At 33.7% G+C, this 15,795-nt stretch overlaps 2 protein-coding genes across 2 annotated transcripts; both read right to left on the bottom strand.

Moving 5' to 3' along the window:
• Positions 1 to 1,977: 1,977 nt before the first annotated feature.
• Positions 1,978 to 5,563, bottom strand: LOC124833479 (type I inositol polyphosphate 5-phosphatase 5). Its single transcript, XM_047307975.2, has 10 exons — positions 5,417 to 5,563; positions 5,203 to 5,305; positions 5,024 to 5,095; positions 4,391 to 4,481; positions 4,164 to 4,268; positions 3,164 to 3,722; positions 2,862 to 3,055; positions 2,653 to 2,761; positions 2,410 to 2,558; positions 1,978 to 2,315 (listed from the first exon to the last, which is right to left on the bottom strand). Exons 1-10 carry the CDS (start codon positions 5,561 to 5,563, stop codon positions 2,096 to 2,098), a joined length of 1,749 nt encoding a protein of 582 aa, XP_047163931.2. The 3' UTR covers positions 1,978 to 2,095.
• Positions 5,564 to 6,738: 1,175 nt separating this feature from the next.
• On the bottom strand, positions 6,739 to 10,333 carry LOC124833478 (2,3-bisphosphoglycerate-dependent phosphoglycerate mutase 1-like). The gene is made up of 9 exons (XM_088099040.1): positions 10,181 to 10,333; positions 9,892 to 10,073; positions 9,471 to 9,694; positions 9,256 to 9,374; positions 9,002 to 9,158; positions 8,769 to 8,870; positions 8,539 to 8,658; positions 7,263 to 7,333; positions 6,739 to 7,133 (listed from the first exon to the last, which is right to left on the bottom strand). The coding sequence occupies exons 2-8, from the start codon at positions 10,070 to 10,072 to the stop codon at positions 7,289 to 7,291; spliced, it is 948 nt and encodes a 315-aa protein (XP_087955166.1). The 5' UTR covers position 10,073; positions 10,181 to 10,333; the 3' UTR covers positions 6,739 to 7,133; positions 7,263 to 7,288.
• Between the last annotated feature and the right edge of the window lie 5,462 nt (positions 10,334 to 15,795).

Genomic DNA, 15,795 nt, shown 5'->3' with positions numbered 1-15,795 from the left:
GCTAATAAAATATATAACTTTATACGTATATATCAATAATATTGTTGCTAAAAATTGATTAAAGTTTTGTACTAGATTCAAATTTAATTTAATCCTGAACTTAATTTACTTAAGAGAGAATTTTGAATGTTAATTTTTTTTTTCTCTTCATTTGAAAGAGTCTCCTATAAATGGATTTTTTAAAAAATGAACTAAAACTAACTCAGACATGAAGTTGAGAACTCTAATATTAGCATATCAACATCTAATTTTAATGTGAGATAAAATGGTTGTCTAATAGATGTTTGGTTAAAAAGTTTTAAACTAGCAGTAGATGGTTGATGATTTTCTACTAGTTAGAAAGTTGTAAAGGAAGAGTGTGTTAAGGTGTGAAGGAAAAATATAAAACTGTAAGTAGATGATAGTCCTTAATAATTAATGTTTCTTTAAGTTGGAGGGACAAAAATTGTAGGAATAGCGTCTAGAAAAACTAGTCAAAAGAACATAGTAGATAAGAATTTTTTTTTTAACTTTTGATGTTTGTCTTTTCTTTTTTGACTTTTGATGTTTGTCCTTTCTCCCTTGCCAGTTATGTTTTTCAAAGTCATAGTTATTGCCTTAAGTGGTAACAATAGGTTGTTTGATTACATAATCTATCACGCAAAGCCTCAAAATGAAAGCCTGACAAAAAAATAGTCTAGACAGTAACTATTGATCAAATAGTGACATATAAATTATTATCAAAGTTAAAAAAAATTGTTAACCTATTATATTCAATATCATATTGCACACATATCAGTCGTCCACTGTACCCAGCTCAAGCTATATTCATCATCATCACTATTCCATGGTCACCACCGCCATCAACGTTCAAATTTTCCATGCAGTTTTGCATATGCTCATGTTGTCACTTACATACATTAAATACAAAAAATTGCATCAATATTATCCACCAAAATAGCCTCCTATTCTATGCCCAACACGCGGCACTTACAGTTCCAATTCCCCAGGTAATTCACCACACTACAACACTTACTACCTTTCAAACTGCTTTTCCTGTCCTAATCTCTTAATGCATTTCGTTTTAATTTCTAAGCTTAATTTTCAGACTGGATCCTATCTTTCTACCACCGCATTCTAGTATCTCCACTCGTGTATATAATTAAGTACACATGTTTTTTCAACATCCATGCATATCTTGTATCCTTAATATATAAAAGTGTATTTCAAGTGCTAAAGAAAACAACTTTTTCTCACATCACCAATTTGAAGAAGCAAGTGTGAATTCGCAGGAACCATGGTGGAGATTCACGAACAAATCAACCCTTTTGATGAAGAAAATGAAGAAAAAGAAGAAGAGATCAACTAAATGTTGAGCTTAAGAAGAGAACGTGGAAGGACGGAATCCTGTTGCAGAAGCTAAAGGAGAGCAAGACCAAGAAGCAAAACAAGAAGCTTCTAGGTGGAAGAAGTTGTCAAGAGCACAAGATTCAATCCTTAAATACGTGGTGAAGATCATGGAAGTTTGCAATGCTCAAGGTTTTGTCTATGGGATTATCCCTGAGAAGGGTGGGCCAGTGACAGGCTCTTCTGACAGCTTACGTGAGTGGTGGAAAGAAAGGTCAAATTTGACGAAAATGCTCCAATTGCCATTACAAAATACATGCCACTCTCCTTCAAAAAGATGAGTTGGATGCAACTTCCTACATACATCTCCTTAATGACTTGCAAGACACTACTTTGAGTTCAGAGCAAGATACACCACAAATACTACTAATTATTTTACTAATTAATTATTTAAATATCATGTAGTAAGACATCATCTCCTTATGTAACAAAAGACAGCCTTTAGCTTTGCACAGATACTATTAGCTTTTCTTGTTAATTTTATGTTTGGCAGTCAATGAATAGTTAAACTCTATTTACATTGATCTCTATATGTCATAACAAGGATTGCAGTCACTTGTATTTACTGTTATAATGTTAGGACTCTAATAACTAGCTATGGTCGGCTTGGTGAGTGCGGGAAGAAAACATAAAGGAAATAAAAAGAGGTGAGAAACAATTCCTCTGTAGACCCTAAAGAAAATATACAAGCTTTGATTTGATGCACAAATTAATAATCGTAGAAACTATGCCTTTGAGGTATGAAGTCTTCGTATTCCGGTCTTGGGCTTGTGTATGAGTAACCCTTCCTAAACCTGTTGTTTCTGCTTCTTACTTCCACATCCACAGAAAACACAGCACAAACAGGTCTGTGGTCAGAAAACCTTGACTCTCCTCGAATATATGATAATTGATCAATGCCATTGCCACGCCATAATATTCTGTCACACCTGACATATATGCAATTCAACACACCATTGTCAAGATTTTGGTTTATCTCTATTCATTTACATGTTATAAGAACAAAGAGAGATGCAGCAATACCATGCAGGTGTTCGACGTTTTTTCTTTGATTTGACAGTTTCACCAGCGTAAGAGTCTGAATTTTGTGAGTACTTGTAAGTGGGAGCAAAAACAATCCTCCCCTCTTTGAAACCGCTAAAAACCCTTCCTGCGTCTCTTTCCATGTTTAACTGCACACAATGAAATTCAAGTCAGTTTTTTCTCAGTATATGAATGTCATTGAACTATTGACTGTGTTGATAGACTATGAATGGATGGACACACCTGATCTTTCTCTAACAAAGTGTCCCAGTCGTTATCCTCCAATAGAACCCTTGTTTCTTCGTAACTCAAAGCCACCCGATAATTCAAATCTCCAAGCCATATTATTCGACTGCAAAACAGGGTGGAAGTGATTAGAATTTACAATGACATGTGCAAATTATGTGTTGTATAAAGAACTCATAAGTGAAATATCCGTGATAGTAACTCACTCATGGTCAACAATTCTGTCTGGCGCACGACGACACGGATTCTTGCAAATCCTAGGAAATTGGGTGCTTTTGAGGATCTCGGCTACATCAGAATTTCTCTTCAACTCGTCGCCGTCTTTCTCCCCAGAAGCCAAGTGACTACAGACGAAACAAAAACTTGTTTGATGTAATGACATGCTCATTGATATACACCCCTGCAATCAATTATTCATTCCATGTGCACCATTAGTCTTCATAGCAGTACATGACCAAAATAACATGAATATTCATCAGTGGCTATGTAACATGTTTTATATGTTTACCTTGTTACCTAAGCAACCCATGATCCCTCTCCCAACAGAATCCACTCTAAGATGTCCAATGTGAGGCACTAATTCCTTCTTAGTCCATATGGTGAGAAAAATCCCAACCATTTGCTTACTTGATATAAGGGAGTATCTGCATGTGCTAGGAGAAGAGGGTAGTTCTGTGATTGAAAGCAACTCTTCCACGGTTTCATCACCATGAAGCTCAGAGTCTAACTTGTTCATAGGGTCACTGTACTTTCTCGCCCTTCGTCTCTCCCTGGATGGAGAATCCACGGGACAATTGCAAGCCTTAAGGAGGCTGCTACCCTCTGCCCTGAAGTTTTTACTGATAACTTTAAGAGAAGGCTTCTGAAAGAAATTCAAACTTGCCGGGGACTTTGAATCCTTCGAACTACTATTGCTTTTGGACCCAGTTCCCGAGTCTGAAGAATCACTGTATTCATTTCTTGGTCTGTTTAGTGCTTGACTTATCAAAGCCAACCACCTTGCTGCAGGTTCGTTGTCTTCTATTACTAAAACATTCCCAGCACTCAGAGGAACAATTTCCTGGAAACTGAACATATAAAGTATTTCATGTAACATCAATTTGTATTAATTTGAGAACAAAACAGCAGAAAGAAGGAAAAACATTCAAAAAGACTTTATTTATTAGTACAATAACATATTTGCATCACTTGTTGGTCTGGTTTGGTCTGGATTTACTTCTAAATATCTTCTTAACAATAACTAATATCTTCTTTTTTCTTCAGATCAGTATCCAGCTCCATAGTAATATGTTTCCATGAATTATTCCTATTGTTAACTTTGTTAATGTCCTTATTACAAAAACTAGAAAAGCAAAAGTTCACAATAAACCATGGAAGCGAATCACTACTACTAATACAATTAGTGTTGCTGAGAAACGACAGTACAACTATTAGAATTTAGTTCATAAATAACCATATATTTACACTACTGAGCTAAAGTGAAAATGTTACTTCTTGCATTTTCGTACCCCAAGACATATATATCCGCGGAGCCTTCTACTAAGAAGAAATCTTGAAGGTTGAGATCAAAATTTGGTGACTTTCCTCCCACATTCCACGTTGCAACGAAGATCCTGGAAATCACGTAACCAAAATGGCATAACATGAAAATGAAGATTGCATGTGAGTTTGACTATTTCAGGCAACAAAACAAATTGTGAATGAAGCCTTGAATCGAAAATAAATTCCCACATACCTGAAACTCTGCAATTCAGTTTCTGGAGCCATCACAGGGCGTTCAAAAGTGGACAAATTTAGGCCTTCGATTCCTGGGCTAGTCTCCCTTTCTGTGAGTTGATAAGAAATTAAAACAATGGTCTATTTTTTTTTCATGTCATCATTCTCTGACAAATCTATAATTGCATGACGTTTACATTGCAAGAGTGAAGAGTTTATGGTGCAGATCAAACAAGAAAAATTCCCCAGATTAGAAAACATGTTGCCAATAACCAAAATTTCATTGCTGTTAGGTAAGCTACCAAAATAATACAAGATTACACGAAGAAGATTTCTTACTGTTTGATAGGTACTTTGATTTTTGCAAGTTGGATTCAGAATCTAGAGTTGACCTATAATTTTTTCAATTCATACTAAAGCCCCAATTTTGAGTATATTTAGATTTATTCAATATTTTAAATTATTCTTCGACATATTTATTAAAGATTGATTGTTCCTCAAAATAAGACACGAGAATAATTCTGAAATAACTTGACAAGTTGAAATTGATTTCTAAAGCTCATGTTTTTGTAATTAAAGAAAAAAAGAAATTATGTTGTTTTTCGAGAATGTAAAAATTATGTGTTTGTTGGGGCAATGCATAAACTAGTACCTGAGAAACTTTTTCTCATGATGGGGGCAGCTTCCAAAAATGCTTTTTTTCTTGTCTCAATCTTCTCCAAGTCTTTCCATGCAAAACATATGTAAATAAAATTAATCAAAGTGAAACCATAAAACATGGAAATTTAGATTTTCTATGGAAAAAAAGAAAGGAAAGCATGCAATGAATACCAAGAGTAGTAGCTCCATCATCTTCTTCCGTGCCTGGTTTGATTGCTTCTTCGTCTGAGCTTCTCCCATTTCGCTTTGATCCGAAAATCTTCGGAAGGATAGACTTCATCCAAACAAGAAAAAGGGTCAAGAAAAAATGCACCATACCCTTATACTGAAAAACAAGAAAAACGTAATGCATGGAAAGAATGAATTATAACATAAAAAGAAACACCTTCTTTTTCTTCTCATTCTTGGCACTGGTATCTGGCAAATTTGATGCAGTGGTTGTGTTGACAGGGCTGGTGGCAGCAGCTTCATTAGCTTTGGTCATTTCAAAGTTAGCATTTGATTTAGAACGTGCACCCGTAGACGAAGACATTCATTCATTCGTATTTGCAACATGCCCTTAATATGATCTTTAGTTCATCACATTCAGAAGTAGAAACATTGAGAAAGCAATAAGAACGTGTGCATGAACAAACTTTGTTTTTGTCTCTTCCTTTTGAAATCTTGGTTTCATTAAGTGCGATTATTGAATATGTTTTGTATGTTGTACATTTTTTTTTGTTGTCAAAAGGATGAGATTTTGGCGGCGGATCTTTCGGGGCACTTAAGGTTGAGGGAGATAGAGGAGCAAAAAGAGGCATGAAACGGTTGAGTAACAGTTAACAAAATAAGCCAAAAATTACACACTTTGGATTTATTAGCTGGGTGCCTTACCATACCGTCATCCCTATGTTGTAGATATCTGTTGGCAATAGTCAAGGGAAAAACACAAAGTGAATAATATTTCTATATATATATATAATATTATTTTATAAACAAGTTTTGCTGAAATTTAGTAATTTTTAAAAAATATGTAATTATAATCTATAACGTATACAGAAGAGTGAAGGTTGAATAGATAACATTGTAGAAAATGACTTTCATTTTCATGGAAATTCAACACACTCACTCTTCTTTTTGTTAGAAAAAGAAAAAAACAGTTAGGAATTAATATTCTAGGAGATAAAATATTCCTCATAATTTCTTTTGAAAAAACTTTTACTAAATACGAGAGCATGATATTCCCAAAAAGTTATTATTTTTTTCATCAAGATACCATGATACCTTAAAATAAACCCTACCATTTTTAATTTACTGTTTTCTAAAAAAATAAAACGTTATGCTATTTTTTTAATTCAAGTGTTTCACCAAATACCATGTAACGATGAATTATCTTCTTTGTTATAATAGATTATAATATATGATATAATATGATGGTTTAAAGAATTATTTACCTACATTATATAAGAAAACTACTACATAACAACTAATATAAGATAACAATTAATCAGTAGTTATATTGACTAAATTAAATACTATTTTATAAACTAAAAATTATTAGTATTTAAAATAGTCTTAATTATTAAAAAAAATATTTTTTTTACTGATTTTAAAATATAGCGGTTTCAAATTAGAACAGTTTTTTCATGAGTTTTTTTTTTTCTAAATATTTTTGGTCCTTCCATACTACTATAACTTGGCCATGTCATCTTATAAAACAACAGCATATGAAGAATCGTTTTGAAAAATATTTGAATTCATTTATATTGTTCTCATTCCTTCGCCGCTAATTAATTTCCTAGATATGTTAGAAATCATGGCAGCTATACCTATAAGTTCGCTCCCATTCAGACAAACTATTTCTAGAGTTACATTACCATTTACTAATCCTGTTTTCATTTTTTCTCTCTCTAACCAAAGTTGTGCAGGGGCTACTCGCATTGCTACAATACGGATGATTTCAGGGCATGTTTTGCCATGCAGTTCACAGATTTGAAACTGTCACCGATTGGTCAATTCTTTCCAATAACTTTCAGTGTAGAGAGTATGCAGAGAGAATTTTGTATCTATTGAAAGGCCAAACCCCGAAAGCCATCCACCAAAATGATTATCAACAATTATACCTGCAGATATTTACATCAGTATACTCAGTGATCAACGTTCAATTTATCAATCAAGCTTATAAGGGGATTCAATATATAGACCAATTGTGCATATAAAAATATAAATTGCCATCGACTATCGCGGCATACCATTTTGATCTTTCATAAAAGCACGATCAAGGAGACATTTCATCTAACTGTTGTCTGTAGACAGCTAAACTCTGTACATACAAATGACAACATACAACATGGTTAATATCAGATAGGTTGACGAAAAAAAATATCTCAAGTAGTTAAAGACACAGACAGTAAACAGAAGCAGCAAAATTTAAGACAAACTGTAAAACATGACATTGCCTACAGCATCTTACAAAATTTGGGATATGCAATTAAGACATCACATAAGGCATTAGACTAATCTAGGTCGAGCTGAGTGTGATCGCCACGAACAATAAAACTCTTCACCCATGATTTAATTCAGCTGCATTCTAAGGAACTCGAACTCAGTTAACACTCCTCTACTTGAGCTAGACCCATCCACTAGCTAATCTAGGTGATCGGTGGTAATGGTAAAGATTATTCTTTTCCATGTGTGAGAATTCAATTAGTTAATTATAATTTCACATTGTAAAGATGCAAAGTTTCAAGCTTCCTTTCAAAAATCACAAATGAAAAAACTTGTCAAGGATGGATGGAATGAGAAGTGAAAGGTCGTTTTTTCAATTATATATGTAAACTTGTTTTTTATTTTTGTATATTAAGAAGAAATATTCAGTCCTAACCCATTAATGTAAATATACAATTATGCATGCCAAGTTCGTTACTTTTGTCCCTCCACAGATGTTTTCTAGATCCATCCCTGTTTGTTGTGTTGAGGCGTTGATTTTTCACTTCAACTCGTGCGTGGAGATCATTTCCACTTCTCAAACAAAAAGCAACCATAAAATGGAGTGACTCGACACTTGTGATGAGTCTTGATAAGGTTCTATATAAACAAACAATCAAAACGCAAAACCTAGGTAGAAAAGGGAGATGGGAGGCCTTGTGGAGGATCGAACCTCTGATTTCATCATATAACATCCAAATCTTAAAGGTTTGGTCATTGGCAAAACTATGCGCCCATTGGCAGATGTTTTGCATTAGCACATAACTTGGTTCCAATAACTACAGGGGGAAATAGAGCACTAGAAAAACTACAAAATTTTATCTATTACAAGTGTCTGTTAGCCAACAGGAAAAAGAAAAATATCCAAAAGCTGCAACACAATCATATGTCACGGATTGAAGCAGATGGTGATTTCACGTTTCCTAAACACTACCAACCCTCACATAGCAATGATCCCTCGTTAATTTGAGTAGCATTCATTGTTAATTTCATCGCACCAATAACACCAGGTAAATAAATACCAGCAAAAGAATCACACACCTGAGTGTATGCATAAACACCAGCTTCTGTGGGCCCCACAGGACTTCCTCTACTCATATACTCCCCCTCTTTATATATGTAAAGCAACGGTACGCCAGTTGATAATTCTAAAGTAGTGACCTGTTTGTCCACAGACAAGTAAAGTTCAATCACATTTCTGTTTTATTAGATACCAAAGAAAATTTTACGTAAATGAGATGGACGCATTCATAAGAACTGCAGGATACTACCTCTTGGGAGGTTAATCTGTCAAGATACATTATAATGGACCTCAATGAGTTTCCATGAGCAGCAACCATAACGTGCTTTCCTGATTTTAATTGGGGTTCAATCTACACCACATTGTTTTCAGAATCATCTCTCGGAGCAATTTAAAATGTTTCAATCCCCAGCAAGTTATCAATGTCGTACAAATCTAACATTAATCTTTGACATTAAAGAATAAGGAAATCAACACCCTTACAAAATCTTTAAAATATGAAACAGCTCTCTTTGAACACATTTCCAGGCTCTCGCCCTTCGGAGGAGGAATGTCAAAACTCCTACGCCATTCATGCACTTTCTCCTTCCCATATCTTTCTGCAGTCTCCTGTTTATTAAGACCTTGTAACTCCCCATACCTGAAGAAATAGAAAAAGAAGAATGATCTCTCCTTCTAAAATTCATTGAACATATTCTATGAACAGGAAACAAAGGCAGGGATTCATAGCTGCACACATTCTTTCATTCAACTCCCAAGCAGTAATAACTGGAATAGATTGCTTGGTGGTTTTTTCGCTGTAAACTCGAGTCCAAGTTGTTGCCTCTTCATTCTCATTATGGATGATAATAGGAATCTATACAGCAAAGATGGGGTTAAGAAATCCTGATTCTAAAAATATTTTACAGGCATACAAAATACCAATATCTACTGGCATAAGTGGCGTCACTACCTTCTTTTGGAGGTGCTGCGTCATTGCAAGCATAGCCGTCATCTGCGCTCGAATCAGTGCAGACGTGAAAATCATATCAACCGGTATAAAGCTAATCCTCTTTCCAGCTTCAATGGCTTCCTCTACACCTCTCTGGGTCAACGGCACATCGCAACATCCGGTGAACAAGTTCTTCTCATTCCACAAAGACTCCCCATGACGAATCAATATCAAAGAACTCTCAGCTATAAAACAATCAATGTCATAACACCCACAACCAAGAAAATATAGCACGGCACCACGACCTTCGGTCTTATTCAGTAATAAAAAAAACACAGTTTACATTTTTCATATTTTTCATATCAAGAATCACATATATGTGGTAATATCAAAGTTCGTTGGGTAGAAATAAATAAAGTAACCAAGAAAAACAACTTCTTACTTGATGAGTCGTGGGAAATGGAGAGTGGTGTATGAACGTGACGCAATGTATTGCAGCGAGTGTTGCACGCGAATCGCATTGAGTAAAACCTTCCGAAGTTTCCAGAAGATCGAGGCGCCGCCGCATCAATGCAAGAACCGTGAAGTCCTGTAGGTTGGCATTTGAAAGTAGCAGCCATCATTCTGAAAGAAGAGAACACCTATTGATATTTCCACACCGTGAAGAACGAAAGGAAGGAATATTAACAATAATAACGAGGAAACCAAATGCAGAATAAAAAGATACTGACAACTTGACAATGGTGGAGTGAACAAAATTTTAGAAGTGCGGTTTGCAGAAAGAAGAAGACAAGAAATTGATAGTGTGACAGTGAGATTTGAGAATGACCCCAAAACAGAATACAAGAAGAAGACCGAGCGAGGGTTGCGGGGAAAAGACTACGACGCCGTTCCGTGTTGACAATGGGACCAATCCCGCACTTTTTCCTTTTTAACCAACTATTTTATTGATAAATTAGAATATATTTAGTGAAAAAAAATTATAAAAAATCTACCGGAAGCATCTTCTAATAATATATTTAGAAAAGTTAATAGCATAATTTTAGCAATATTTTTTATGTATGGTTTATTAATAGTTAAAATGTGTGAATATCAAATTTTATTTATTGAGTTATTTCTATAACTTTTAACTGATAGTAAAAACAATAAGAAATATATGTAAATAATATATTTTTAATTTTTTAGAAATTAAATAATTAAAAGATTTAGAAAAAAAATGGTTAGAAACTGTCACTAAAATCTCCTCTCACTTTTTTCATGGATGTAAAGGTGGAATGTAGTCTGCATAGACTATATTTGAATTATGAGTTAATCAAAAATGGTTTTTGGGCTGATGGCCCGGTAGCATATAGTAGAAGTTTGGGGCTTTTTTTCTCAGCACTCTACGCTTTTCTATTTACACCGCCAAAGTAATTACTATTTATCCTATAGATTATATATATAATTTATTAAATTAATTAGATAAGTAATAATTAATGTTTATCCATCCGTATTTATTACGCACTATGTTTTATTAATTCAACATTCCCAAGCATTTTCACGCACTTCATTTCTTCTTCACGGATTTTTTCTTCTTCAATGACATTTTTCTTCTTCAACGGACTTTGTTTCACGTTTCATCTTTATTTGTCTGGTTGAAGCATATATTCTCCTGTCCTGGATACAAGTATGTAGTTCGGTTACACTGCTGTTTTGCGAGTTTTCCAATGAGAATAAGCCAAATATTTGTAATTGTTTTTCATTTTTTTTTCTATGTATTGGATTTTGAAATCTAATTTGTAAAAATATCACTTAATTTCAAAATTCGACCATCAAATAGATGCCAATTAGTATTATATTTTGAAATCCGATTTAGGATAAATACCAAATTTTAAAATTCGATTTATGAAAATTCTCAATTTCAAAATTTAGTTTATATGTGTACTAGAGTTTAGGAGTTGGATTTTCATATATATCAAAAGTATTATGATTGAGGAAATCTTTTATGCTTGACACTAATTATATGAAACTTATCAAATATATAGATAATGAATGGAAAATATATGTTAAAAATAGAAAAAGCATACTATGCATTACATACTATGCATTACGTGGAAAATATATTTTTCTGAAATTGAGTTTTATTATTAATTGATAATTGAAAATTTTAAATAGGCGTGATACTTACCATATTACATAAATAAAAATAAAATAAATATCAACTATGTTAAAAATAAAATATGTTTAATTTATTCTAAAATAATATTGTATCTAGATAAACCAAAAATCATAAGTATGTATCCCTATTTTATTTCTATCAAATCAAATTAAATATTACTCGACTCAAAACTAATAAAATAAGATTTAAACAAAATTATTAATAAAATCCTAAAATTTATGTTTATCCCAACAAACTCCCTCATAAACTTAAAATCTTCCTTCGTTCGGCTTTCCATGTGCATCATTCCACACCGAGTTGGTTTCTTTTAATCAAATTTGAGTTCTTCTTATTTCTTATTGTTCTCCTGTCTTTTACCTTGGTTGACCTCTTTAATGCTTTGACTGACTTTGTTATGTCTGACTTCTCAATAACCTTGACTAACTCGTTTCTAACCTTAGGCGATTTCTCAACCATCTTGGCCGACATCTTCATCGGGTCTTCTCAACATCTTCATCTTCCTCTTCGTCTGGTTCAAGAACATTATATGTTTTCTCTTCTTTTTCAAGAGCCTCCTTCTTCAGCTCCTCAATCTCAACCCTTTGTTTATTCATAATTTCATTAGCTTCATTTAGAAGCCTTCCTATCCGCTGAATATCTTCATCTTTTTGTTTAAGTTCTTTCTCCAGGTTTTCCTTCTTCACAATTGTTGCATCATTTACCGAGATCACTTCATCCACTGTTGGGATTGAGCTCTTCATGTCCACCATATCCGAGCTCTTTGCCATCAACAAAATTCCACACTCTTCTTCCGCATCTTCAGTAATGAGATTCGTCTCTCCCTTTGTCTCGGTCTTGCAATACTTTGCAATATGGCCAGCCTTGCCACAATTGTAACATTTTTTCGATCTACACTCGTTTGCATAATGGTCATACTTGCCACACTTAAAACACTCAACTCCTGAACGATCTCCTCGGCCTTTTCCTTGTCCTCGGTCATGCCAATTTTGCTGATCGGTTTGATCTTCATTATCGTTCTCAAAATTACCTCGGCCATGTCCACCTCGTCCTCGGCCTCCTCGTCATTTGCCGCCAAGACCTCGGCTCTAAGTAATCCGAGATTTATTCGAGTCAAAGTCAAACTGTACCTGTAGTGTTTGATCGTCGAATTCCCCCTTTTTCTTTTTCTTCCTCAATTCGTGGGCTTTTAATGACCCAGCTAACTCCTCCACAGTGAGAGTTGAAAAATCCTTTGTCTCTTCAATAGTGACAACGATACTTTCAAAATCATTTATCAGATTTCTCAAGATCTTTTCTGCAACCCGGTTAGGAGGAACCTCTTCTCCATTCATTCTGAGTTGGTTGGCCATCTTCTGCACTCGAGTTATAAACTCGGTAACTCCCTCGTTTTTATTCATCTCCATATGTTCAAACTCTCTTCTAAGAGCTTGTACTCGGACTTGCTTCACGCGGGTATCTCCTTTATATGCCACCTTCAAAATTTCTCATGCTTCTTTTGCTGACTTTGCATTAATTATTTTCTCGAATTCAGATTCATCCACTGCATTATACATAAAGTACAAAGTCGATCTGTCTTTCACTCGTGTCTTTTTCAATGCAGCAATCTGGTCCACTGTCTGATGCTTATCATCTTCGGGTTCATTGTACTCGTCCTCCACGATGTCCTATACATCTTGGGATCCAAGAAGAACCTTCATCTGCAAAGACCAATTGTCATAATTGGTATTTTCTGACAATTATGGCACACTCGTCCCATTGACTACATTTGTCATCTCTCTCACAACAACAAAAATCAAGCACTCACTTTATCTCCCACGGTGTTTAACTCTCTCTCCTTTCTCTTCTCTCGATACTCAGAGCTTATCTCACAATACACGCACTCTGATATTTTCCTCCTGAAGTTGAGTTTTATTATTCATTGATAATTGAAGGCTTTAAATAGCCATGATACTTACAATATTACGAAAATAAAAATAAAATATCAACTATCTTAAAAATAAAATCTGTTTAATCTATCATAAAATAATATTATACTTAGATAAACCGAAAATCATAACTACGTATCCCTATTTTATCTCTATCAAATCAAACTAAATATTAGACCCAAAACTAATAAAATAAGATTTAAACAAAATTATTAATAAAACATTAAAATTTAAGTTTATCCCAACATGCATTTCATCTAGGAACAAGAGTATTATCGTGGTCTTCAAATAAACAATTTGTTGCTTTTTCAACAATCAAAACAAAATACATGGCAGCAACTAGTTGTGCAACTCAAACCGTATAGTTAAGAAGAATTCTTGAAATGATGCATCAGAAACAAGATACTCACATAATGATATTTTGTGATAACAAGTCAACAGTAGCGTGTAAAAAATCAACATTCCATGAATTATCATAAATTCCGAAAACTAGTAATTGAGAAAGAAATGAAGATCGAATATTATCTCACTAAAGTAGAAGTTGTTGATATAATTATAAAGTCATTGAAAGTTAGTTATTTTATAATATGAAAAAAAATGCTTAAAATGGTAAAAATTTGATTTAAGAGAGACAATGTTAAAATTAAATCAAGAGCATGGAGTCCATAATTGTTTTAAAGGTGAAAAAAAAATTGTTTTCACTTGAATTTTTCAACACTTACCAAAAGTAACACTTACCAAAAGTGTGACCCGTGAGTGCATTATCAAAAATTTGTATTTAAGAGAAAAAAAAAATGAATCTATTGTTGGGTCTATCGAGTAGGAGGTTTTTGTGGGTTACATCTCCCCCTCAAGGGTGAGTCCCTTCCATATAGGTATACTCCCCCTTTCCAAGAGTCGTATCTTAACGAAAGACTCTCGGTATAGGGATCATTATACTCGTCTGAGCTGGTCACCAACACAAACCATCAGCTCTGACATTGTTGGGTCTATCGAGGAGGAGGTTCCTGTGGGTTAATGAGTTAATGGGTCTTTCATCTTTATATATTGTTGTACTTTCTCATTTCTATCTAATGTGGGACTTAGACTCACACTTTGATTTCCAACATCTATGTGTTAGTCTATCAACACCAAAAAAATCCTTGTAACCGAAGAAAAGGTTATAAGAGAAGAAAAGATCAGTGACAATTTTTTCTTTTTAAGTATCTCAAGAGACTTTGTTGCCTTGAAATAAAACTAAATGAGATCGACTTAACTACGGAGAAACAGAAAAAAATATCAAGACATATTTTAATTAACTATAAAAGCCGACCACCATTTTCTTAAAAGTTGGTGCATCTCTATATAAAAGATTGTTGTCATGATGTTGTAAATAGATGTTTGGTTCAATTGGATTTTGACTAGTTCAGTGCAATGAATCCAAAAGTCTAACAAAACTTAAAGGCAGATATTTTGTGGTAGCACCATTGTGTGAACGTGGAATCTTTATAAGGAAAATCTAACTCATGAAATATCACATTCGTGAACACAACTTCTTCTTTGATGGACCACAATTAGACAACATATCCTTTCATGATAGTCTTGTACCTCAAAAGCACACCTTTTTTTTACATATAAAATAGAATTTTATGTATGCAACAAGAGTGAATATATAGCTTAAACCTACAAAAACTTACTTCCTTCAAAATTGAAAGTGAACCATTTAACACTTCATATGGAATATTTCCATCAATAACATTCTGAATCAATTATAAGACACAGCATAATTTCAACGAGTCTTGAGTAAATAAGATTACAATTTCATCGTACTTGCATTTAAACTTCAAGTTTGTCATTCATTAGGATATATATCAAGTAGAATTGCAAATCTTATTTTTAATTGAAATTTATGAAAATAAGGCCTTATAATCTTCTTCATTAAAAGTAGGAACACTTTATTGTTTCACTTGACCTTAATAGAATACACATAATATTTTTTACTTTCAACATCATCACCAATTACACAAAACATGTTTCCAATAACATGTGCCCATTGTATGGACCGATTTGCCATACAAAGAGTAGATCCTACTATTTTACAAAACTTTTTTCTTTTCTATAATTTTTTTTTCCATTTAACAAATTAATCATCATTTAATTTTCTTTCATGTTTGGTTCTAAATTACTGTGACTTTCAAAGTTACAAATATCAGAGTAAGTAGAATTCAATAAAGGAAAAATATTCACCACTAATTGAAAATGATAATAAGAAAAGAGAATATAA

Source organism: Vigna umbellata, chromosome 9 (assembly GCF_029865625.1).
Source record: "Vigna umbellata cultivar VRB3 chromosome 9, Vumbellata_1.0, whole genome shotgun sequence".
Classification (NCBI taxonomy): domain Eukaryota; kingdom Viridiplantae; phylum Streptophyta; class Magnoliopsida; order Fabales; family Fabaceae; genus Vigna; species Vigna umbellata.
Note: the sequence above shows the minus strand (reverse complement) of the source record. Positions and strands in the feature narration are given on the sequence as shown.

What these genes read in the sequence shown, in the direction of transcription:
- LOC124833479 (XM_047307975.2), bottom strand. Translation starts at nt 5,563, where the DNA reads ATGTCTTCGTCTACGGGTGCACGTTCTAAATCAAATGCTAACTTTGAA. An exon ending in GCGGATATATATGTCTTGGG is followed by an intron (nt 3,723 to 4,163) that starts GTACGAAAATGC and finishes TTATATGTTCAG; the next exon opens with TTTCCAGGAAATTGTTCCTC. An exon ending in TGGGTTGCTTAGGTAACAAG is followed by an intron (nt 3,056 to 3,163) that starts GTAAACATATAA and finishes AATTGATTGCAG; the next exon opens with GGGTGTATATCAATGAGCAT.
- LOC124833478 (XM_088099040.1), bottom strand. Translation starts at nt 10,072, where the DNA reads ATGATGGCTGCTACTTTCAAATGCCAACCTACAGGACTTCACGGTTCT. An exon ending in CGCAGCACCTCCAAAAGAAG is followed by an intron (nt 9,375 to 9,470) that starts GTAGTGACGCCA and finishes TTTGCTGTATAG; the next exon opens with ATTCCTATTATCATCCATAA. An exon ending in TGGGAGTTGAATGAAAGAAT is followed by an intron (nt 9,159 to 9,255) that starts GTGTGCAGCTAT and finishes CTATTTCTTCAG; the next exon opens with GTATGGGGAGTTACAAGGTC.